This window comes from Empidonax traillii, unplaced genomic scaffold (assembly GCF_003031625.1).
Source record: "Empidonax traillii isolate 1590-97213 ecotype Southwest subspecies unplaced genomic scaffold, ASM303162v1 scaffold34:size3740991, whole genome shotgun sequence".
Classification (NCBI taxonomy): Eukaryota; Metazoa; Chordata; class Aves; order Passeriformes; family Tyrannidae; genus Empidonax; species Empidonax traillii.
Genome location: NW_020955227.1, coordinates 738,779 through 761,524, shown reverse-complemented (window position 1 = coordinate 761,524; position 22,746 = coordinate 738,779). Strand labels below are relative to the sequence as shown.

Below are 22,746 nucleotides of genomic sequence, written 5' to 3'. Positions count from 1 at the left end.
TGTTCTGTGTGTCATAAGTTACAATGGCAACCAAGGGTCCATATAAGTAAATGTGTTGATTTGTAGCTGCAAGTTTTGCTCAGTCCTGTTCTATATTTGCTTTACTCCCTTCTTTTTCTCTTTTCCTCTGTATCCCTTGGCTGATTTTGGTGTGTTCCTGAGAAGGTCAGATGTCCCAGACAGATTCATCTCCTGCAGGTTTTACGAGCACAGGCGCTGGGCGGAAGGGAAATTCAGCCAGTGGAAAAAACGTGGTGTGCTCTCAGTCTTTCCTGGATGAGACATAAAATTTGTTGGGATGGCCAGAAACAATGTGTGCTCTGCCTTGGCAGGGGTTTGCAGCTCATGTGGAGAGGCCCTTATTGTCTTAAGAGAAACTGAAGTAAACCCAGCACATGAACAGCTCTTTCCCAACTCTCTCCCAACAGGATTTTCAGTTCAGGGCTCTGAAGAAGGTCCGGATCTTTGATGCTCCCGATGACCTTCCCAAAGAGCGCTCCAGCCTCCTCGCGGTGTCCAACAAATATGGGCTGGTCTTTGCTGGTGGGGGGACCAGCCTGCAGATCTTCCACACCAGAGATCTTCTCATGCAGAACCAGCTGGGAGAAGACCCCAATAAAATCGGTAAGGCACGCTGACATCCTGTGGCCTTTGCAGGGACAGGTTCATGTGGGATTTATGACACGGCGCTCTTGGCTTCTGATACGTGATTCAGACCTTGCCGTGCTCTGACATGGTTTGAATTGCCACAGGTTCTTGTGTGGGAAGGCAGCAACAATATCTGCTGTACCTCCAGCTGAAATGAGGTTCATAGAATCATAGAGTATCCTGAGCCGGAAAGGATCCATGAGGATCATCAGTCCGACTCCTGGCCCTGCGCAGGACATCCAAACAACCCCACCACATCCCTGAGGCCTTGTCCAAATGCTTCTGGAGCTCTGGCAGCCTTGGGGCTGTGCCCCCTGCCCTGGGGAGCCTGTTCAGTGCCCGACCACCCTCTGGGGGAAGGACTTTAATTGCTGTTGGGAACATGCCACCAGGAGCTCTGTGCTCCTGTTCAGGGTCACCTGTGTTTGGTACCATGCAGTGGGGCTGACTTTTCCTACCTGCAAATAGTACCTCTTTCCCTCAGCGTTTCTGTTTTCCTCAGTTTTTCGTGTCACCTTTGACAGCTGCTGTTAATGGGACTGTGGATTTTTGCATAAAATTCTAATTGTATTTGTTTACAAGAACAGTTCTTGCTGTTTAAATTTGTCCCCCTCACTCTGTCTTCCTTTCCTTTTGTGTTTTTAGTGGAGAACGTCCAGAGTACCTTGGTCCCCATGAAGTTTCCTGTGCAGCACCTGGCTCTGAGCTGTGACAATCTCACCCTCTCTGTGTGTATGATGTCCAGCGAGATCGGTTCCTTCATCAGCTTTTTTGATGTCCGCACGTTCCTGAATCAGGTACAGACTGTGCAAAGTGGGTTTGGGTTTTGTTTTGTTTGAGGTGGTTTTTTTTCAGAATACAGCTCGGGTGGGATTTTCTGTCTCTCTCTGTGAGAGATCTCTTGTGAAGGAATTGCTCAGTAAACTCAAAAATCTGCATCTTTTTATCAGTCAGTAATTTACAGGCAGGTCAAAACTGCTTTGAGCAATGACTTTGGGAGAATTTTGTGCTCAGCTTTGTCTCACGTATTTGTCTTTCCTAAAAGGCAAAGCAGCAGAAACAGGCATTTGCACACCACAAACTGGCCAAGGACTCGGGGAGCACGGCCACGGTCAACGACCTGAAGTGGAACCCCGCCAGTCCCACCATGGTGGCCATCTGTCTGTCCGATGGCAGCATCTCTGTCCTGCAGGTCACAGACTCTGTGAAGGTCTATGCCACCCTCCCGTCCTCCGTGGCTGTGACATCTGGTGAGTGGCATCCTCAGGGGGCACAGGGGAGTGCTGACAGCGAAGAGCAGGCGCACATCGATGGGTGTGAAAACACGGGCTGTTTGTCTCGGGAGGAGGTTTCTTAACATTAAAAAAATTCTTCCCAAAAAGGAAAAACTTGGGACTCAGAGTGTGTTGGCAACAGAATTGCTCTTTCCCAGCTGACTGGAGCAGCTGAGTCTTGTGAGTTATCAAGTGGACTCACCTGTGGTATTTGCTGCCTCAGGCTTGGCTCTCATTTCCAGGAAAATAGGCAAATAAGCATCGTCAGCTGTTGGGTTTTTGAGCTGTGCAGACTTGCTTGCTCTGTGTCTGGAGGACTCCATGTTTAATTCAGATTCATGATTTTTTGCAGGGGGAAAAAAACTAGCAGTTTTTATTTACTGGTCCTGTTTTTGTGGGGGCCTTTTAACTCTTTGATTCCTCAATGCTTCTTTTTTTTTTTAACTTAGTGTGTTGGAGCCCAAAGGGAAAACAACTGGCTGTAGGGAGGCAAAATGGCACCGTGGTGCAATATCTGCCTGTAAGTATTGGTGGTAAGGCCTTATGTCCGCTTAATACTTTGCAATATAATTTTTTTTGTCTCTTTTTCATCACAAGCTACAGCATTTGGTCAGGTGGCACGTGGTGTGAGCCATGTGGTGCTGCCCCAGTGCTTCAGTAATATTCAAGTGTTTTAGGCCAACATTGTGTTTAGTTTAAGGCTTTGCAATGGTCACTAAAATGTCACAATTTTAGAGTGGCCCATGATGAGTGTTAAAAAGTGAGTTGCTCTAAAATAGTTCTCTAGGCTTTCTGCAAAACTTGCAGTTGGCTTCGTTTGTTGTCTTTTCTTTGTATTTAAGAGTTGTTTTATTTGCAGAATCTACAGGAGAAGAAAGTAATCCCTTGTCCTCCTTTTTATGACTCGGACAATCCCGTTAAAGGTACACGTTTTTATTTCTTTTTAACTTGTTTTCTCTTTTAAAGTATTTTACTCATCCCTCCTTCTGTTGTCTTTAGTTGTAGCAGCTGTATACTGCACTGGTTATGTAATTACAGTGTGATTTATTTCAAATATTTGGGAAGAAATTCTGTATCTCTGAGTTGCAGAGAAAAATTATCAGTTGACCAGAGTCCTGCTCTATTTCTAAAATGTTTTCAGTATGCATTCTGAAAGCTATTTTTTTCTCACTGATATGATAGGACAGTACTGTCACAAATATCTCCCTTTAGCATGAACATTTCTGAATATAAATCCAGTTCTCATATTCCACGTGAGTTTCACCTCATCGTTTTGCCTCTTCAATACCATGTCAAAAATAGTAAGTTTAGAAAAACAGAATCATTGGAACTTGGCAGTTAAGGAGTTAGTTGCCACGTGTTTGTCTTTTTTCTTTTGTGTGCTGTGCACAGCTAAAACCAAGATAACCAGGAAGTATCATTCTGAAGTGTTTCTGGCTGAGGTATTTGCTTTCTCTTTCAGTTCTGGATGTACTGTGGATTGGCACATACGTCTTCACCATCGTGTATGCAGCAGCTGATGGGACTCTGGAAACACCCCCAGAAGTGGTCATAGCCATACTGCCTGTGAGTTGCCAGCAAGTCGCAGCAACACAAGTGTTGGTTGCTTGTTCTTGACTTGTTTGTTACAGTGGCAAGTTGCTTTTATTGTTGGCATCGTGTAGAACTCAAGTTTGGTGCTGTGGTAAATCATGGTTTAGGGGCTGGGGGGGATCCAGTGGAGGAAGTAGAATCCACCTGAAAATCAGTGAGTTCAACCTGCTCTCTGCTGAGATCGAATTAGAACGTTATTGGTGTACCCTGGTGCAGGCAGATTTATGGGAGATTACTCAGTTTCTGCGTTGGAAGATAAATTATCAATGTTGATTTTACAGAAAAAGGAAGAGAAGCGACCAGAGAAGTTTGTGAATTTCATGGAGCCCTGCTATGGGAGCTGCACGGAGAGACAGCATCATTACTTCCTCAGCTTTGTTGAGGAGTGGTGAGTGGCAGGAACCATGGCGAGGTCTTTCCCTTGGTGTTTGTGTCTGAGTGGTCATTCCTTTCCCTATACTGTGTTCCTTCTTTTTGTAAACTATATAATACCTGAGTTTGAGAGAAATTAAATTTTTAATTTGAAAATGCTTTGTGAAAATGCAGCTCATTTCTCCTGCATGCTTTGTCTGTGTGCCAACATACTCCTTTGGTGAGAATTCATATGATTTCATGCAGGTACATAAGATTGTTTAAAATCTGTCATAACTATTTCCCTTGAGATTTTAAGTTACTGGGTGGGTAAAGCATGACCTTTTTCTCACTTAATTATGTATCTCTTTTGAAGAAGCTGTTCTAACTTTTCAACTAACTGACTTGGACCATTGTTATTTATGATGATACAGGGTCTGTCAAATCATTGCTTTGAAAGAAAGAAGTTCTGTAGTGATGTACCAGACGCATTTCCCTCATCTTGGCAGGGAAAGTCATTTTTGTATTGTATAACTGTATTCCTAGTTGATTCCTGGTAGCAGATTTATACAGATGATAATGAGTGGTGGAGCTGGGGACCTTGCAGTGGACTGTCATGTTAGTTTTAACCTGCTTGTGTCCATGCCTACAGGGATCTGGTTCTGGCAGCTTCAGCAGCTTCCACAGAAGTCAGCATTCTTGCCAAGCAAGGGGATCAGGTAACATTTTTGTTCCATTTGTGGAATGTGTTCTGTGTTGTATTTGTGCATGTGTACCTCCTCTTTCCCAGAAATCTTTAGTATAAAACCTGGAATGCAGTGAGATGATGATTTTTTTAAAAGCAGCCCAAAACTAAACAAGCTTCTAAATTGTACAGAACCGTAAGACAATTCTTAGATGAACAAGAGATTTGTGACACAGAAAGAAAGCACAAACAGAAACAGTGGGTTGTGAACCAAATACTAGCAATCCGCTTTTCATGATTCATTTAACGGTCTCAGAATTTGGTCCAGCTCACTTTATTGAAGTGATTCATGTGAGGTGACATGCAGTGGTGTGTGAGAAGTCGCACACAGATCTGTGAAGGGCCCTGATACTTCTGGCATTTGTTAATCTGAAAAATTGAAGTAAATGCTCTCTAGCTAGTCCTTCAGGCTGGAGTTTTGAAGAGAGCTGATCACAGGAAAACAGTAGTCAATAATCTCACTTTTTACAGAACTGGGAATCGTGGCTTTTGGAGGACTCCAGCAGAGCAGAACTTCCCGTGACAGATAAAAGTGATGACACTCTGCCTGTTGGTGTTGCTGTTGACTACACCAGTAACATGCCCATCATGATCAGTAAGTCTTGTTAGTCTTTCTGGTGGAGTAGTCCAAAAATCCCAAGGTAGGAGGTATTTTTGAGGGGCAGGCTGGTGCTCAGGGTTCTGGGAGATGGTTCTGAGAGGGAGACTCACACACCTCCTGCCATTTGTACCAAACCAACAACATGTGGCCTTACTTTTGTGTGAGGATTCGAATGGCAAAGTGTTAAACACATTTCTTCCTTGGAGCTTTCAGCAGCCTGGGATACTACAGTAACAGCCTTGGCAAACAAAGCTCCTGAGTTACACCTGTGTTTCACAGAACTGGGATAGCAGTGAGTTTTAAATGAGTCATGTTCTAACACTGGGGATTTCAGGCTGCCTGCAAGGTGCTCTTTATTCTTGTCACTTATGTCCTTTTGCTGAACCGTTTTGTGTGAAGTACATTTGCACTGATCTAAAGCAAAAGTGGGTTGGTTTCAAAGCCAGAAACAGCAAAGATTGTTGAGGTGAATGTGTAGGTTTTAATTCTGCATTAAAGCACAGGGTCTGTACTGCCTAAACCCTGCTGTGCTCTACATCTGGGCAGCTGCACTGTTGCTGTACCTTCTGTGCTGCCTGAAGGCTCTTCTGAGCACCCTGTCAGAGTCTGAAGCTACATCTGAGCTACTCTGTTGTATCTTAGTGAATTCTGAGAACTCTCCCTTGAAACCCAGAGACAGATTGAAATAGAGATGCCTTCAGGCAGAGTGGAAGGTACTGCAGTCAGGAGTTCCTGAAGAGCACAGGAGGGTGCCAGTTAACTGAGAACTTCACCTGAATGAAAACCTACAGTAGGGAATTGAGGTCAAACTTTGTACTTGAATGCCAAATCGAATTTGAAGCCTTTTCTCTGTTAATCTATACAGTTACTGGATTAAGTAAAAATCTGTCAGGACAGATTTTTAAAACCTGTAGGGTTTTTAGAAAGGTTTTTGGAGGAGCTTTTCCCTAACACATTCTGTGTATTCTCATAGAGTGCAGCCAATTGGCTTTGCAGTTCACAGCCAGTGTAGGTTGCAAAGAAACCTCTTTTGCCCTGGGGCTTGTTCCCATGTGGAAACTGCCCTTACCTATTGAAGAATCAATAGGTAAAAAAACATGGCCATCCACTGCACTGCCTGACAAACAAGGCACTGTGATTATAGCAGATTTTTCCTGCATTCTAGATTATATGAGTTCTTTTGTTTAATGAAGGGCAGTTAAAGCATTATAGACTTTTTATTTAGAAATGTAGGGAGTGTTTAACTGTGCTGAGATTTTTTTAACTGAAGCAGACTCACAAAGCAGCTGCAAGTAACACAAGTATTTTATATCAGAGGTTCAGATCACGAGGATATTTGTTTGATGTTGACTTTCTTTAAAGTAAAAAAGCTTCCTATGTAGCAATTCTCTTTGGTACTTTATGAATATGAATGTTAATGAGGTGAGAGGACCCAGTGGAATATGGGGACAGCTGAAAGGGACAGAGGATTGGAGGAGGGAGCAGCATACAGGTGAGGAAAAATGACTGCTTCGAAGTATGAAAAAGCTTGGCACAGGAATTCACAGGTGGAAGTTGGGCTTTGTCATTCAGGAGGTGACATTTGAGTGCCAAAATAACTCTTCATCTATGAATTTATTAAAAATGAAATCAAGAACAGAAAGGACTACAAAAGGAAAAAAATAAAAAAATGGGCATTTCATAGAGAAGCAAGGGAACAAAAATGCAAATATAAGCGAGAAGGGAGAAATATAGGAAATACTGTGCTCAGCAAGTCATATGAAGGTGGCAATGCCAGTAGGAGCAGGACAAGGAACTTTGACTGCAGGACTGACATATGTGGTCTCTGGCAGGTGATGACAAGATCCTTGCCCCAGCTCCAGTTCTGATCTTGCTCTCCACGGACGGCGTGCTCTGTCCGTTCTACATGATCAACCAGAACCCGGGCGTCAGGTCACTTATTGTGACCCCAGAACCGCTGCAGCTGGCAGGGGAGAGAGTTCCAAAGTCAGCAGGTAAGTGCTTCAGTGGGGTAGGGGAATACTTGCATTTCTGGATCTGTGTCATCTTGGTCTGTCAGTTTGGTGGTCAGACATGTATGTGGTCACTGAAAACATTATTTTTTTTTTTCTGTGTAATGATGGGTGTTTTGTGCTCTGTGTCTTCTGTGCATCAGTGTGAAATCATCTAGTCCTGTCCTTTGTAGGATCTCAAGCACTTTGCAGGCTGTGCTCTTAGACTCAACCTTTGGAGAACAGGGCCAAAGCAGTTTTAGGGTGTCCCTTTGTCCATCTTTGGGGTGCAGGATTCTAACTGCAGCAGGGACTGCAGGCTCTGCCTGGGGACAAGGATCAAGCACTCTGCAGACCCAGAGCGTGGTCTGCACCCTTCAGAGAGCTGATGGTTTCCCTCATGCTTTTGCCACAGGAGGTCATGATGCAAACCAAGGTGTTTGGCTGCAGCAAATCTTACTTAAACGATAGCTTTCTGCAACACTGTGAAAATTGTGTCAGCAGGTGAAGAATAGTAGTTTTGTTTGAATTATAGATGTGTTGCCCTGTGTAGTGTGACATAGGCAGTTTCCTGTGCGGGGGTAGGCAGATAAGCTGATTGTTTTGCTTGTCTGAGTGCAGGAGTAATAACTGCAAATGCATCATTTTTGTCTCTAAGCCCAAATTTGCTTCTCCTTCCCCAACCACAGTGCTGCTGTTTGGCAGCCTGCCCCTCTGCAGAGCTGGCTGGCTTGTGTGCTGATTGCCTGTTTTACTTGAGATGGCAGGAACTTCATCAAAATCAATGGAGAAAGGTGAAGCCTTTCCACAGGAAACTGCAGACCACATTAATCTAGACAGATTGTGGTATTGATCGTGCCTTGGACTGGGTGCGCTTTCTGTATCACTTGCTGAGTTTGGGGACTGCAGGCCCAGCTCTGCCATCTCTCTTCCTCACTGTGCTGTCTGTCCAGTGAGTGAGGCAGTGCCGAGCTGTGCCATCAAACAGCATTTGGCCTTGCAACACCTTCTGCCGTTGGTCAGTGCGGCCAAACGAGCCTCCTCCTTTCCCATTTGTCTTCTTGCAGGAAGCACTGCCACAGCTCCAACCACTCCTCCAACTTCTCTAAAGCCTGACTCAGTAACGGGTGTTGCTCCTGCTGCTCCTGCCTCAAGTCAGCCTCCCATGGCGGGAGGAGCAGCTGCTTTTTCCTTCATGCCTTCGGCTGTGAAGACACCTGGCTCCTCAGGCGGTGATCCTCCACCCTACCCCTTTGCCACGGATGCCTCCAAGCAAGCCCAGACTCCCGCTCTGACTGCAGCAGCAACATTCTCCTCTGCTGCTTCTAAGGCATCCGTGACTCCTCCTGTGGGCACCACTGCAGCTGCTGCCACCTCCTTTCCCTTTGGGTCCATGAACTTTAAACCAGCTGCGGAAAGTTCACCTGGGCCACCGCTCTCCACAGCTCCTGCTGCACAGAAGTCATCTTTTGCACCTTCAGCTTCTTCAGTCAAAGTGAACCTCAATGAGAAGTAAATAGATCAGTAGTGAATGCAGGGGCTGGCTCCTTCTTAAATTGCTCCAGGCGTGGATAACCTATGGTAGTTCTGAAGATGCTGTCTGGCTTTTTGCCCTGGGAGCTGTTCCCCGTGCTCCCAAGAAAGCACTGAGGAAGCCCCTCTTTAAGGTGTAGCTATCTTGGCTGTGAAAACCCTCAGTGCTTCCCGTGCCAGAGGTTATGTTCATGGGCAGGATGTAAGTCAAGGGTCAATGCCAAAAATTAGACTGATAATTTGCCAAGTTGCCAGAGACCTAGGAGGCTTTTTTATACATCTTCTTCATAGGCATCAAATGATAATTCTATACCTTGGTTTGATGCAAATCATGGTTAAAAACTCTGGGATTTGAAATCCCTTCTGTCTGGGACTGATTTATTGGGATGGTGATAGCACAAGTTTCATTGAGTGTTTGTTGAAGGTTCCTTGCCCCCAACCTAAAGAGCAATTTGGAGAGCTGAGGGGAAGCTGTATCCACAGCTGATGGATGGCTCTGCCACTCTTGTGTTCAACAGAGAAGGTGCCAGACCTTTTGATTTTCTTCCTAAATGGGTGCTTGGTCACCGAATACAGGATCTGGAATCTTTAAAGCTTGTTCACACCAACTAAAAAAAATAATATTGATTAGAAACTATGCAAAAGGGGTTTGAGAGAGTGTTCTCAGATTTCATATACCCACTCTTCCCTCCAACTCCTGAGACTTGCTCTCTGTGTTTAGAAAAAATGGTTTAAAACACAGAGCTGTGTTAATTGAAGCTACTTTTTATAGAAAGCAACTTTCATGTAAATGTATCACGAGAAATTTCCAATGGTTCATATGATTTTTTTTTTTTAATTAGGAAAATCTTTACTACACCAGGATCTGATGGGAGCTCTTAAGGCTTTTTATATTTTGTGTATAAAGCAAATGATACACCAGTGAATTGGCTGAATATTTAAATTGGCTGCCTTGAGGAGACGAGTTGCAGATGAATAGAAATTCATATTTTCTTGAAGAATTTCTGCTTGAGCCTTGCTGTGAGGATGACACTGAAAGGCAGCTCAGATTTGCTGCAGTTGGTGCAAAATGATGAGGTGCATTTTGAAGCAGTGTAGTGCTTTTTGCTGGCATTTGGCTTTTGCTCACTGGGTGGGTCTATGGTAGAAGTCTTTGTGGTTCCATGTATTCAGAAATTACCCTGAGTGGCTCCTTCCCACCATCCCCAGAAGCTACACTCTTGATTTTTATAGCTGGAGCTTGAGTTGTAGCTGATTCCAGTGGATGCTAATTCATGGCAATCAAATGCTTCATTTGGGATGGAGGGAGGCAGCTGGGATCAGTTCAGAGCTGAGAGACATTCTGCTTTTTGTTGCAGGTTCACTGCTGTAGACACCTCTTCTCCCACGAGCAGCAGTGGCCAATGCGCTTCCACAATGTTTTCCTTCTCAACCACTTCCAAACCTGTTTCTGGAGGTTCTCTGAGCCAGTCCATGCCTGTCCCAGCCTCTCCTGCCACACCACTGAAGACTTCATCCCCTGTGCCTGCCACGGGTAGGAGGCTGACCCTGTTGTTGGGAATAGTGCATTATAAACGATGTCGTAAAAGTTTTAGGACACAGAGAGCTTTAGTGGGCTCTTTTCTTTCTTGTTTTTTCCTGCTTTAGTGGCCCTCCTGATTGGCACACCGTAATGATGTGATGCACTTAGTCTTGAAACAGCAGTTTTTCCATTTGTGCTCTTCATTCCTCAGAGAGACATATGTGAAACAATTATATTCAGCTGCTTATGTTCATCTAGAAGTCCTGGCATTTTCAGGGCTCTGTAATGCAGCTCTGATTATGAATGCTTCTGGCAGTCACACAAATTAATGCCTTTCTTTTCATCTGGACTGACTGGAGTTCAAAAGGACCACAAATGAGTTCAAATCAGATGGCACTCCCTTGTTAGCAGAATGATATTCCATCTCTAAAATGGTTGTGTGACTGAGGGTCTCGAGGCCCTCAGGAGAGGTGCAGCCAGCTACTGTAGAGTGGCAGTTTTGACTGTTAGCAGGTTTTGCTGGTTTTACTGTTAGCAGATTTTACTGGATGGGAGTGAAAAGGCACCCGAGGAAGGTGTGTTCTTGGACTAGGGCCACTGGCACTGCTGCTGTTGGATTTGACAGCAGTGATTGTGTGTCTGGTCACAACCTGTTTTCTCAAGCTTTGTATAAGTTCATAAATTACCGTTCCTCTCCTTAAATTCCAGCGGCACGTCCTGCTCAAAATGTTCCTTCAGCGTCCTTAGTACAGAAGACACCCAAAATCACCCCATCTGCAGCAAAGCCAGGCTCTGCTCAGGTAACAGGAACTGGACTGGGTTCTACAGAGGGTGAATGTTTTGTATGGCCTATGAATTGCTTAGAATTCCTTGGACAGAAATAGTTTTCTTAGGTCCAACAATTAGCTAGCTTTTGACATTTAAATAACAGCACATCTGTGGTTGTAAAACACTGTTCTCTGCATGTCTTTAGAGAGCTGTGTTTTGATCTGTGTTGTTATAATCAGATTATCTGGTGTCTGGAGTTTCTAACATGAGGCCTTTTTTTGATATTCTAAGCTCCCTGTTGCATTGGATATATCCTTTAATATTGGCTTTGTTTTGTTGTGTTTTTTTTTCCAGGGCAAATCAGCAGCCCCCAATGCAGCTTTAGAGAAGCAGACCCACCAGTGGAAGGATTCAGACCCTGTCATAGCAGGAATCAGAGAGGAGGTGAGATTTTGAAGCAGTTTTCTACATTTTAGAAACTTTTAAGACCACAGACACTTCAGTTCAATCATGTCCTGATGGTGCCTTTAAGTAGCTTAGGAATCAGAGTGGAAATTTTTCCCAAGATAATCAGCCTGGTTTTTAGCTGCTGTCTGTGTGTCCTCTTCACTCACTGTGCTAAAAAGATGGACCATTCTTTCCTGTTCAGTGTTCAAGAGAAATTTCCCACTTTGCCTGTGAAGTGACTGGTGTTCATGGTGCAGCTGAAACATGATCCAGGAGCTGTGACATTTGTTCCAGACCCAGCTGTGTTTCACTGGCTGCACTTTCTTCCTGTTGACTTTGCAGATTGCACATTTTCAAAAGGAGATGGAGGAGCTGAAGGCCCGGACTTCCAAAGCCTGTTTCCAAGTTGGAACTCCAGAGGAAATGAAGATGTTGCGAACCGAGTCAGATGATCTTCACACCTTCCTCTTGGAAATCAAAGAGACAACAGAGGTGAGCAGGGTATCTTCGAACTGTAAACCATTTAGCTCCTCAGCAGTGACTGTTCCTCACCTGATGTTCCTGCTTGACCTGCCAAAGCTGAACTGATGCAGAGGGAACATCTAACTCTGCCGTGTTAATGTGGGGGTGACGTTTGCGTTTGTGCTTTCAGGCAGGTGCCTGCAAAAGCCCTTGTGCTGGAGATGGCAGTGAGAAATGGTACCTTGAACCTTGTCCCGCCTGTTCTATTTCTATTTGCAGTCACTTCATGGAGATATTAGTATTCTGAAGACAACCCTGCTGGAGGGGTTTGCAGGGGTAGAAGAGGCTAAAGAACAGAATGAACAGAACCGTAATTCGGGGTATTTACACTTGCTCTACAAGAAACCTTTGGATCCCAAGAGTGAAGCGCAGCTTCAGGTATAAAAATAGAGAATTTTAAGTAAAATATAACTGAGATCTGCACATGCAAGTGCCCAGCATTGTTGTTCTGCCCTAGGTATTTGCTGTTTCAACACAGTGTAGCAAAAGTGCAATGAGCTTTGTTTTCCCCGAGTTTGAAGACACTCTGAAAATCCCCTCCTAAAGCTCCCCTGTTGTTGCCGTTTGCAGTGATGATTCAAAACTCCTCCTGAAGGGAAGCAGTTCACCTGAGATCCAAGTCTGTTCTAAGCTCAGAATGTGACTCTTGACATCCTGTTCCTTCTCAGCCTGTAATATTTGCTCAGGGATTTCAGATAAAAGAGTGTTGGGCTTTTTTTCTACACTTTATAGAAGAGTTCTTGGAATTATTTTTATCTTCAGCAAGTGCCTTATGGAACAATTTGATGATTTATTATGACTTACAGAATTGTGTGGTTAATTTCATGGATGGTGGAGCATAAAGCTTAATGATATTCTAAAAGCTGGGGCACAAAGGAAAATAACCAGCAGTACATAAAGAGCCTTTCAAAGACATGAAAGAAAATAGGGGTGAAGCACTCTTTGTTACAGCTCTGGTGATGAGGGCTATTTAACCCTAAGCAAAATAGAGTGAATGTGCCCTACAAACGATACTCGGTCTTTTATACACTGATAAGTTCCTCTCAAAAAGTTTGACTGGCAGGCTGGAGGCATAATTGAATGTCATCTTTGTGGCAGTAGTTATCAGGAGTAGGCATGCAGTTATTAGAAATGAGCTTGACACAAAGTCAGTTCTTTCAGGTCTGATCTTCACCTGGGTTCTGTAGATTCACAGTCTCAATTGCACCCTTGCTTTGATGTCCAGTGTGTCTCTGCAACAGTTCAAGCTTTTGCTTGTGACTTCAGAGATAATCTTGAAATGCACGTTTCCCTTTTGTAGAGAGAGGATCATGAGGAAAGGCTAACACACTGAGGGAGAAGGGGAAGTGGACTGGAAAGTAAGGAGAGAACTTTCAGGTCAACTTTCTGAAAGTCTGTGAGAAAGCTCTGCTCTGACTCTTAAGTTTTGCTCAGTCTGCATGATCCCCATTCTCCTGGGTGAGAAAAGCTCCCTTAGTCAGCTTTGTGTCTTAGTTTTCAATGAAGTTTTAAAAACCCTGAAAATTTTCTGATGTCCAGCCATATTGATTTGGTATCCAGGGAGCTGCTGCTCTGTAGTTGCTGGAGAGAGAAAACTTGGCCTTGGCAGTGTGTAACACTAAGCCCACAGCAGAACTAGGTTTGGTTTCAGGTTGGGGATGTCACACTAGAATTTCATGCTGTATCTTGAAAACACTTGCAGTGGAATTTTTCCCGAGCCGTGTTTCTTGGCTGCTTCATCGTTGTGTTTGAAGTGAGCGTTCTGTTGGGATGACCTGAAACCAACTGCAGTTGCCATTTCCGATTTACAAAGTCAGAGTTCAAGCCATGGCCATGCCATGCCAGGCTGGAGGGATGACAGTAATGAGACTGAGTGCTGGGTTTGTTTAAGGAGCAGGGCTTGAGGCCAGAGGTCTCTGGCTTAGCCATGGCAGTTGTGCAACTGTGTGCACATGGATAAGTCACTTCACTCTCCATGCTTGCTTTTTATTTATTTCTTTTTTTTTTTTTCTTTCCTACCTATAAAAATCAAATTAATTCCTTGCCTTAATGTGGGAGTTGTGAGCATTTGTAAATGCTTTCATGAATCATAGTCTGTGAACGCTGGTCTCCCAGAGCCTTGTGAGTTGCCTGCAAGGCTTTGATCACTTATAATTGTTTGAAGTTTCAGCATTATAAAACGGGAGCAAATGACTCATGTTCTGGAAGTGACATTTGTTAAAAAAAAAGGATTGTTTTGTACAATGCCTGGTGTTTGTAAAACCCTTTCTTTAAAGATCTGGCAATGTTTTGCAAATATTATGGAAAGTATTATTTCTAGAGAGAGAAATGAGAGCTGGGGTAAAATGCCCAAGCCAAACCCTGTGTGTGCCCCATTGACTGATAAGTAAATTTTCTCTGTGTTTGGTTTAGTTGTGCTGGTAAAACTTTCCAGGCAGAAATATGGGGAAGTGCTGCATGACTTGGACTGAATGAGCCCAAAGAGTCTTCAGCTTCTGAAACTGAGGTTTCTGAATTGAATTAAGAACTGACTTTATCTTGCATGGTAGGAAATTCGGCGCTTGCACCAGTACGTGAAGTTTGCTGTTCAGGATGTGAATGACGTTCTGGATTTGGAGTGGGATCGGCATCTGGAACAGAAGAGAAAGCAGAAGTAAGTAACTGAAGCTGGAGTGCAGAAATACTACAAAGAACACATCAGTGAATTGGAAATTAGTCTCTAATCAACAGGCAGAAGCCTTTTAACAGTCTGATCTTTTTCAAAGGGTCTGGGTAAATAAAGCTTGGCTAAGACACCTGCTGGGAGCTTACAGGTTTAGACTCTCTGGATTCATACACGTCACAAGCTTGCTGTGTCTCTCTACAGTGAAAATAGTGCTTGTAGAAAAAAACTATTAAGGTTTGTAGAAATCCATTGATGGTAGTTAATGAAACCTTACTAACAGATAAAACATCATGAAGTAAATGAGCTAAATGAATAAACTGGCAGCCTATCTAAAGGAGAAATATGCATTGGAGATGAACTGAACTTCTGTGTTGTTCAAACCAAACCACATTTGACCTCATTGAGTTTAAGTAGCCAGAACCACTGAATCTCACTGAGTTTTGAGTAGCCAGAACCACTAAACCACTTGGTGTTTGCTTGCCTGCCTGTGGCCACATACACACAATGGTCCTTATCTCTTGATCCTATCCCTGCAGGCGTCTGGTCGTTCCTGAGAGAGAGACTTTGTTTAACACCCTGGCTAATAACCGGGAGATAATCAACCAGCAGAGGAAGAGGCTGAATCACCTGGTGAACAGCCTGCAGCAGCTCCGCCTGTATAATCAGACGTCCCAGTGGAGCGTTCCCAGCGATACCTCCCTTAGCAGCGCTCAGAGGTTTGTGAAAACGTGAATTCCTCAGTGGTGCTGACACTCCTTCTCTCTTGCCCCCTAGCAGTGTGCAAAGATGCATCCTCGAAAGAGTGATGTGGGCATGGTATGGGAGGGCAGGAAAAATTGCACTGAACTGTGCCCAGGTGATACAGAAGCTCATTGGTTGTGTTCTGTGACGCGCTGTTCAATGTCAGAAATTTCCCCTAAAAGTTAAGGGGTTTTATAGTAAATGGGATAATAGATTCTGCAGGCTGAAATACTGCTGGTTGTCTGTCTGACTTGAGGGGAAGAAGTGAATGGCTCTTGAAGTTTCCAAAATAGTTGTTTAATCACACAGTGTCCAGAGGAGTGGGTTGTTCTTCCAGATACGCCAGTGGTTCTAGTGGCTCTTTTGGTCTACTTCTGTTCCTGCTTTGGTTGGCTTCTTTCTGCTGATGATGTTTTCTCACTGCTCTGTTTTGTCCCAGTTTTGACAGTGACCTTGAAAGCCTCCGCAATGCTTTGATGAAAACTACCTTGAAATCACACACCAAACCTCTGCCCAAAGCACCTGGTAATTTATCCTTTCTTCCTGGCATTCACACCATAAATGTGAAATACTTTTTTTTTTTTTTTAACTTGCAGTTCGATTGCAGACTAATAACTATCTTCCATTTTCCAGCTAAGCTGTCCCTATTGAAGCAGGCACAGTTGAGGAATTTCCTAGCCAAGAGGAAGACTCCACCAGTTAGATCTACAGCTCCAGGTAAACCTTTAGTTACTGTAAGAGTCTGAAGTGGTTTCTGAGAGGCTGACTACCTGTTGTGGGACTCAGTCCTGAAGTTACCTTTTGGCTTCTCAACCCCTACTTCTCCTTTGCTGTTCTCCCATCTGCTCTCAGTAAGAATTTCCTTCAGTTGCTTCCTGGTTGAAGGCTGCCTTTCCTGGCAGTTAAGAAGTCAAATCCTATCAATACAGGATTAAAACAAGCCAATAGAAGAGCACCCTAAAATAGACTGCTGTTGGGCTGGATGGTTTCCTCAACTTAATGCACACATGATTTTGTTTCTGATATTGCAGCAAGTTTGTCCCGATCTGCCTTCCTGTCCACAAGATATTATGAAGATCTGGATGAAGTCAGCTCAACATCTTCAGTTTCCCAGTCGCTGGAGAATGATGATTCCCAAGCAGTGGACCAGGAAGAAGAGGCTGCTCCAGTCCCAGTCCCTCGTCATGCTCCCGTGGTCCGAACTCCCTCTATCCAGCCTGGTTTGATGGCTCAGTCTTCGTCCTTTGGGAAGCAGCACCTCCCACTGGGTACTTTGCATGAGTTGTGTTTGCAGTGCCTCTTTCTTGTGGGTATCTTTAACCACTGTATCCACTGCCAGTGCTTCAGGCCCTGGAGAAGTGAGATTGCAGGATTGCAGATTTATGCTGCCACGTTCCCAGGAGCAGTAGCACAGTGGCATTGTTAACTCGTGAACTTGAGCTAAAAGTACTAAAAGACCTCGACTCAGTGACTGTGTTTTCATGATAACCTGGTTCTTTCAGACTGTAGTGACCTAAAATACTGTCCCAAAGACTAGGAAACTGAAGCACTGCTGCATTTGATTGATGGGGCCAAGGTTAGGAGTTCTGAGCCCAGCAAGTCTCACTAAGAACTGTATTTGCATACGCTCAGTTTTCCTTGTGTGAGGGAGGTTTTTTAATCTCCGAAGCCAGAGAGAAAAATAAAGTGTCAGCAAAAGTGTCTGTAACAGCAAACCTAAAGTCCTCTAATGCACTGAAATGACATGTATTGAGACTTACTTGCTAAATTCCTTGGGATACACCAAAACTGCCAGGGACAGATTGTGTTGATTGTTTTGAAAGGTCTGCACAGCAGTCCTGTCAGAAGGAAACTGTTCACTTAGAGGAACTGCAGTTCAGCCAAGGCTTTCAAAGACTTCCCTGGTTTGCAGAGATACAGTGGAGTGTAATGTTTTTGTTCATTTTGTTTTTTTAGTGCCCACGTCTTCAAACAGGATCATACCACAAGGGGCAGACAGCACAATGCTCGCAACAAAGACGGTGAAACACGGGGCCCCTGCTCCCACTGTCACTGTTCCAGCACCACAAGCAGCAGCTGCTGCAGCTCTGCAGAGGCAGATGGCTGCTAACCAGTCCCCAGGTAAAAGGATGGCTAATTGCCCAAGTGACCTCTGAGCAGCTGAATGGGGCTTTCACAGGAATTTATTTCTCTCAGAGGAGAAGATCATCAGGCAAAATGTGACGCGGATCTGTAGTTGTTGCATCTCGGAGCTATCCAGTGGTTCTTTGTCTTCCTTCTTCCTGGAAGCTGCTCGTACAAAATGCCTGAGGAACTCCCACCTCAGATTTCTTCTGCCTTTCTCATCTTTGCAGTGGCAGAAACGTGGATGAGGTCCTGGCACAACCTTTGATCTGTGTGCAGGAAACTCTTGGAGAGCAGAGAAAGGATGTCACTGACCTGTATTAATAACTATTCATTATTAGCTGTGCAATTAAAGACCTGAATTGTAAAACAAATTAATATCGAAACTTAAAATTTCAAGGTGAACTGTTGAGTTAAGCCTTGGATTTGATTGTAAGGTTTTGAGTTGACAGGAGAAAAGTTCCCCAATCTAAGCTTTTCCTGTTTGGCTTTAGACATTTCTTGGTGCTTCTCCAGCACTGCAGGGCCAGTGCAGAAAGGAAACACAACTCAGTTACTGGTAGAGGAGTTGGATTAGTTGATTCTCCTCGCCTGAGGAGCGCCTAAGTGCAGAAAGTTAAGTAGTGACATGAATTCTGGCAGAGGCTGGGGAGTAACTACACAGGTCACTGCTGTTAAATGAAGATGTTACAATGTGTGTAAGGGAAAGTTCTCAAGAATAATTGGTCAACAAGCAACAAAAATTGTACCAACTGTATAGAACATTGTCCACTTCTCTGGTGCCTTCATCGAGGGCTGCGGTACCAGATGTCTTGGGCCAGATATGCCACATATGTTCTAGAAACTTAAATGGATTTTTTTTAGAGTCACTCAGGCACCATCTTGAATGAAATGCTTAATATGGAGATTGTCTTTACATCTTTTTTCTTTTCTTCTCTCTGTTTTTGTTGCTTAAAGCTGTAAGCACCTCCTTGACCGAATCAACTCTGAAAAACGTTCCTCAGGTGGTGAATGTGCGAGAACTGAAGTCTGGTGGGTTGACTCCAGCTGTCTCTGCAGTAATAGGGTGAGTGAGTTCTCCCCTTCTTTCCTGGGGCCTTCAGTAACACTTGCACTAAAGCACATCTGCCAGTGGGGAGCAGTAGCAGTGTTTTACTTAGTCTGGCTGTGGAAAACCTAAAGGGGATTTAGAGAAGAGTTGTTTGGTTTGTGGAATGAAAGAAAGAAAGAAAGATCTTTTTTCCGGGTCATTCAAGGATTTGCTAATGGTTTGTCCTGAACAAATGATGAGTCCAGTATTAACCTGCTTCTCCATTAGTCTGTGAAATGCATTTTAGTGCATTCTCTCCTTCTGAGGTCCAGTTGTTTTACTGTTAATGTGTACTTTGGACCTGGTATCTCTCCAGTCACTACCTCTCTTCTGCCTCTTTGAGTGAGGGAGGTGCAGCCCTGTGTCGCTGAGTGTGGTCTGACTTTAGGCTGTCCAGATGTTTTCCTTCTACTTTGTCATCCATTACAGAGGAAAGCTCTAGAGTCATGCCTCTTCTGTCTGTTCCCAGATTCACCCCCTGAGGGAGGCAGAACTGTGCTCTGGCTTTTCTGGAAACTCGTCTCAAATTTTTTGACATCAGAACTTTTGACTGAAGGGTTGTGTGTCCCTCGGGGCTGATCACTTTGGGGACCTACAGAGCTGCAAGGCTGTCTTCCTGATGAGTGAATTATGAATGATGACTTCTGTTATTTAACCTTGAAGTTGTTAGGATTTCTTGTGAGTTAGCTGTAACACTTGGCCTCCCTGCTCTGCCTCGTACAGACAGCAGCCAGCTCAGCTCATTCCAGAGATTTCTGTCTTATCACCAGGCTCTGTCACCAGCCACAGAACTAGTCCTTTTCCCTGTCATTGTAGTGACCTTGAAACTGTCTTTGCTTGAAGTTGCTGCTGCTGCTGCCTAAGACCAGGATAGTGCATGGCCACCATATTCTGGGCTGGGAAGGCAAGGGCACTGCTGAAAAGTATGAGCAAAGTTGGGCTTACTGCATAAAGTGGGATAAATTCACCACGTATCTCTGATTATAAGTTCATATGGAATTGCTAATGCTGTATCCATACAACTGTGAGCTGTATGTGCAGCTCCTGGGACAGTTGCTGTTGTTGCATCACTTCTGGTTTTTTTTGTGGATACTCTTCACTGTCAAAGAAAAAAGGTGAAGTTCCTTTGATGCAGCTTTTCAAACAAAGAACAGTCTTACAGTGGTGGTGCTCAGCTGCTGACCTTGACATTTGCTTCATGGTGTCTTCTGCATTTTAATTGTGAAGCAGTCTGGGAGCATTTTAGCAGTACTGTGACCAGGAAGACTTTTCCACTCTCTTTTTCATCAGAACTGCGATGAAAAAAGTAGAAAGTACTGGCTGTGCATAGAGAAGGACGTGAGCAAGCAATACATAGATTGGTTTTCACTTGAGCTGTCGTTGAAGACCTGACTTACTTTCAAGTAGTTTTAGACTGGCAGTATTGATTGATCTCTCTAATTTATAGATCTCCAGCTACCTTGATATCTTGAAGGCTTTCTACAGTCCTGTTTTATAGCTGACCTCATAAAAATGTACTTTCTAAAAATTCTACCCAAATGAACCGTACTTGCCAGTCAGGTTCAGCACTAAAATGAAGAGCATTCACCCAGCAAAGTTAATTCATCAGTTTTTGCTACTTCAGACATCCTGGCTCCCTTTTGCTGCCACAGCACACTCTTCGGGTTGTTAAGCAGGAATGATTTTTTCAGTTGTTATCAGTTGTTCAGTGGCCTGTGACTGGGTCTGTTGGTGGTCCCAGTCCTGTTACTGATAGATGGTTTCCATTGGAAAAAAAAAATCCAGTTTCCACAACTGAAGTCAAACCCAGCACTTTCATAGCCTTGTCAGAGAACCTGTGGGTCGAATGATCTTGGGTTGTGATGGAGAGAACCTGCTAGGGTAAGAAAGCTGACCTTTGCCACCAAAAAAATGCAACCAGTGTTGAATTTAAGCTTCTGAAATCTTCTGGCCATTCAAGCTTCTGAACCTGGTGGGCCACAGACCTTGAGGAGGTGCTGAAACTGGATGGCTGTTCCCAAGTTACAGAGATTTGGTGTGTTTATGACCCACAGTGCAGAGGTTGGATACTTCACCCCATAAGAAGCTGCCTTTCTGCAGCAGTTGTCTGGGGGTTCTCATGCACAATTTATTTCATGGTGAAATTCCCAAACCTGTAGTGCAGAATGCAGGTTAATTTTATCACGGTTCTTGCCATGACTTCGTTAATGTTTGTGCTACACATCAAAGACAGGAAATGCTCTTTCCACCCCCTCCCAACTCTGTCTCCTTGCTCAGCACTTCTGAGCATTGCATTTATTTGTCTGGGTTGCACACTGTAAAGGAAGCTGCTTAGATTTGTTATCCACAAGGCATAAAATTGTAATCTCCTTACCTGCTGATTTTTCATCAACTCCCTGTAAAATAGAAAGACCTGACTCCCTTCAGAGACAGGAGTGTGTGAAGAGGACTCGATCATTTAAGTCTAGAGGTTTAAACACACTTGCAGACTTCCTTTGTTAAATGTGGCTGATTCATTTAAGAGGTTTATTCTCTAATCAGATTTGTTCGTTTGGAGTTGTGCGTGGAATCTTTAATAGGGGTGGTTGTTCGAGGCTTCTGGAAGCTGTGCTTTCTGAGAGGAGAGGAAATCCTCTTTCAGACTACTTATTCATATAATTGTTTAATTTTTCTTTTTAAGGTCATCTGTACCTCACTCTGCAGCCCAGGCAGTTCATCAAGTTTTGGCTACAGTTGCTACAAATCAAGCTAAACAGGTACCTGATGTAGAACCCTTTCCCTGGGGAATACACTACCTGTGCATGCTCAGCACAGCTTGGGGGTTTAATTCTTGTTGATGAACAAATCACCTAAAAACCCCTTTTCGCAGCTTGCCCTGCGTTCTTGACAAACCATTTATCCATCTGTGACCTCACCAGTGTGATGCCAGAGACGTATCTTTGTTATGTCTTGCCTTTTCTCGCTTTTGAAGGCTTGCAGCTTTCTAATGGGCACAACCTTGCTGCAGTAGGGCTTGCAGCAAAAAAAAAACAGCAGAGGAAACTGTGTTAGGTAGATACAACAACAATAAAAAAAAGGGATAGGCAATCAAGGGACAGAGTAGTTTACTTATCCTACTGAAAACATTTTTTACTGGTGGCCAGGCTGCTGGGTTTTAAATGTACACAACAAAAAAAGCAACAAAGCAGTTTTGGTCCCCTGGAATCATTGAGCTGCTGGCCGTGGGGGCTGACTGACCTGTTGGAAAAGTTTAGTACTGACCCTGTATTTAAGTGTCAAGAACATAATGGGCCCAAGATTGAAGGGCCCTTCTAAGTGCTTTGACCACCTTCCTCTATTTAATTCTTAAGTCATTGCATGACACCCACAATAGCAAGCCAGTGTTGAAGGACGTTTGTTAGGGGGCAGCCTGCACTGACCTGAAGTGGTGTTGTGTTTTTAGACACCTCTAACAAGCTCCATTAAGGGACAGACTCCACCTTCCTCTGTGTGTGCACCCTGCACTGTGGCATCCACAGCTAGTCCAACATCATCTGTCAACAAGATCTCAGGTAAGTTGTCGTGAGTGGGAGTTGGAAATAAAGCCTGGATGTCTCTTGCCACCTGTCAGGGTGAATGAAGGCAGGAAAAAAGATTTGCCTCCCCTGAGAGGTTGCAGTGCCAGTCCTGAGGGAGAGAATTTGAGAAACCAGGTTACACAGAAGCACAGGAGAGTAGTTTTCTATCCTTGCCCTCTGTTTTGTCTCCGTTCCTGCACCTGGAATTCAGTGATACAATTCCTTGTTCAGAGTGGGCTCAGGACATGTAATCCATCTTCCAAAGGCTGCTGCGCTTTGACAGCAAATCAGAAGCAGCTGTTTTGTTTTTAAAACATGAAAATCATACTGGTTTTAAACATTTAAAACATGCTGGTTTGATTTTTAAACACACAGCGTTATAGGAGTACCTGAACAAGCTTGACATGAACTAACTTGGTGCTGGGTGTGTTGAGCACTGAGCTCTGAGACCAACTTTAGAGCCAGTTCAGATCCTGTGATCAGCTGCACAGGGTTTGGAAGTTTCTTAGGAAAGGAATGCTCAGTTTAAATCATTCATGCAAACGGGGGAAGAGGAGACAGGGAAGGAAGGAAT

General features: G+C 44.1%; 1 protein-coding gene across 2 annotated transcripts in view; it reads left to right on the top strand.

Annotated features, from left to right (window-relative positions):
• Positions 1 to 22,746, top strand: part of NUP214 (nucleoporin 214) — a 40,529-nt gene that overhangs the window by 1,170 nt on the left and 16,613 nt on the right. For both annotated transcript variants that reach the window (XM_027911661.1, XM_027911660.1), the window contains exons 2-26: positions 429 to 624; positions 1,294 to 1,445; positions 1,694 to 1,898; positions 2,372 to 2,442; positions 2,782 to 2,845; positions 3,385 to 3,488; positions 3,797 to 3,903; positions 4,519 to 4,585; positions 5,083 to 5,206; positions 7,045 to 7,206; positions 8,271 to 8,715; positions 10,095 to 10,270; positions 10,967 to 11,058; positions 11,381 to 11,470; positions 11,816 to 11,965; positions 12,215 to 12,373; positions 14,545 to 14,648; positions 15,197 to 15,376; positions 15,841 to 15,926; positions 16,035 to 16,118; positions 16,433 to 16,669; positions 17,358 to 17,522; positions 18,483 to 18,591; positions 21,296 to 21,371; positions 22,058 to 22,166. In XM_027911661.1, coding sequence (XP_027767462.1) covers positions 429 to 624; positions 1,294 to 1,445; positions 1,694 to 1,898; positions 2,372 to 2,442; positions 2,782 to 2,845; positions 3,385 to 3,488; positions 3,797 to 3,903; positions 4,519 to 4,585; positions 5,083 to 5,206; positions 7,045 to 7,206; positions 8,271 to 8,715; positions 10,095 to 10,270; positions 10,967 to 11,058; positions 11,381 to 11,470; positions 11,816 to 11,965; positions 12,215 to 12,373; positions 14,545 to 14,648; positions 15,197 to 15,376; positions 15,841 to 15,926; positions 16,035 to 16,118; positions 16,433 to 16,669; positions 17,358 to 17,522; positions 18,483 to 18,591; positions 21,296 to 21,371; positions 22,058 to 22,166 — 3,514 coding nt within the window. The remainder of the gene's footprint in view (positions 1 to 428; positions 625 to 1,293; positions 1,446 to 1,693; positions 1,899 to 2,371; positions 2,443 to 2,781; positions 2,846 to 3,384; positions 3,489 to 3,796; positions 3,904 to 4,518; positions 4,586 to 5,082; positions 5,207 to 7,044; positions 7,207 to 8,270; positions 8,716 to 10,094; positions 10,271 to 10,966; positions 11,059 to 11,380; positions 11,471 to 11,815; positions 11,966 to 12,214; positions 12,374 to 14,544; positions 14,649 to 15,196; positions 15,377 to 15,840; positions 15,927 to 16,034; positions 16,119 to 16,432; positions 16,670 to 17,357; positions 17,523 to 18,482; positions 18,592 to 21,295; positions 21,372 to 22,057; positions 22,167 to 22,746) is intronic.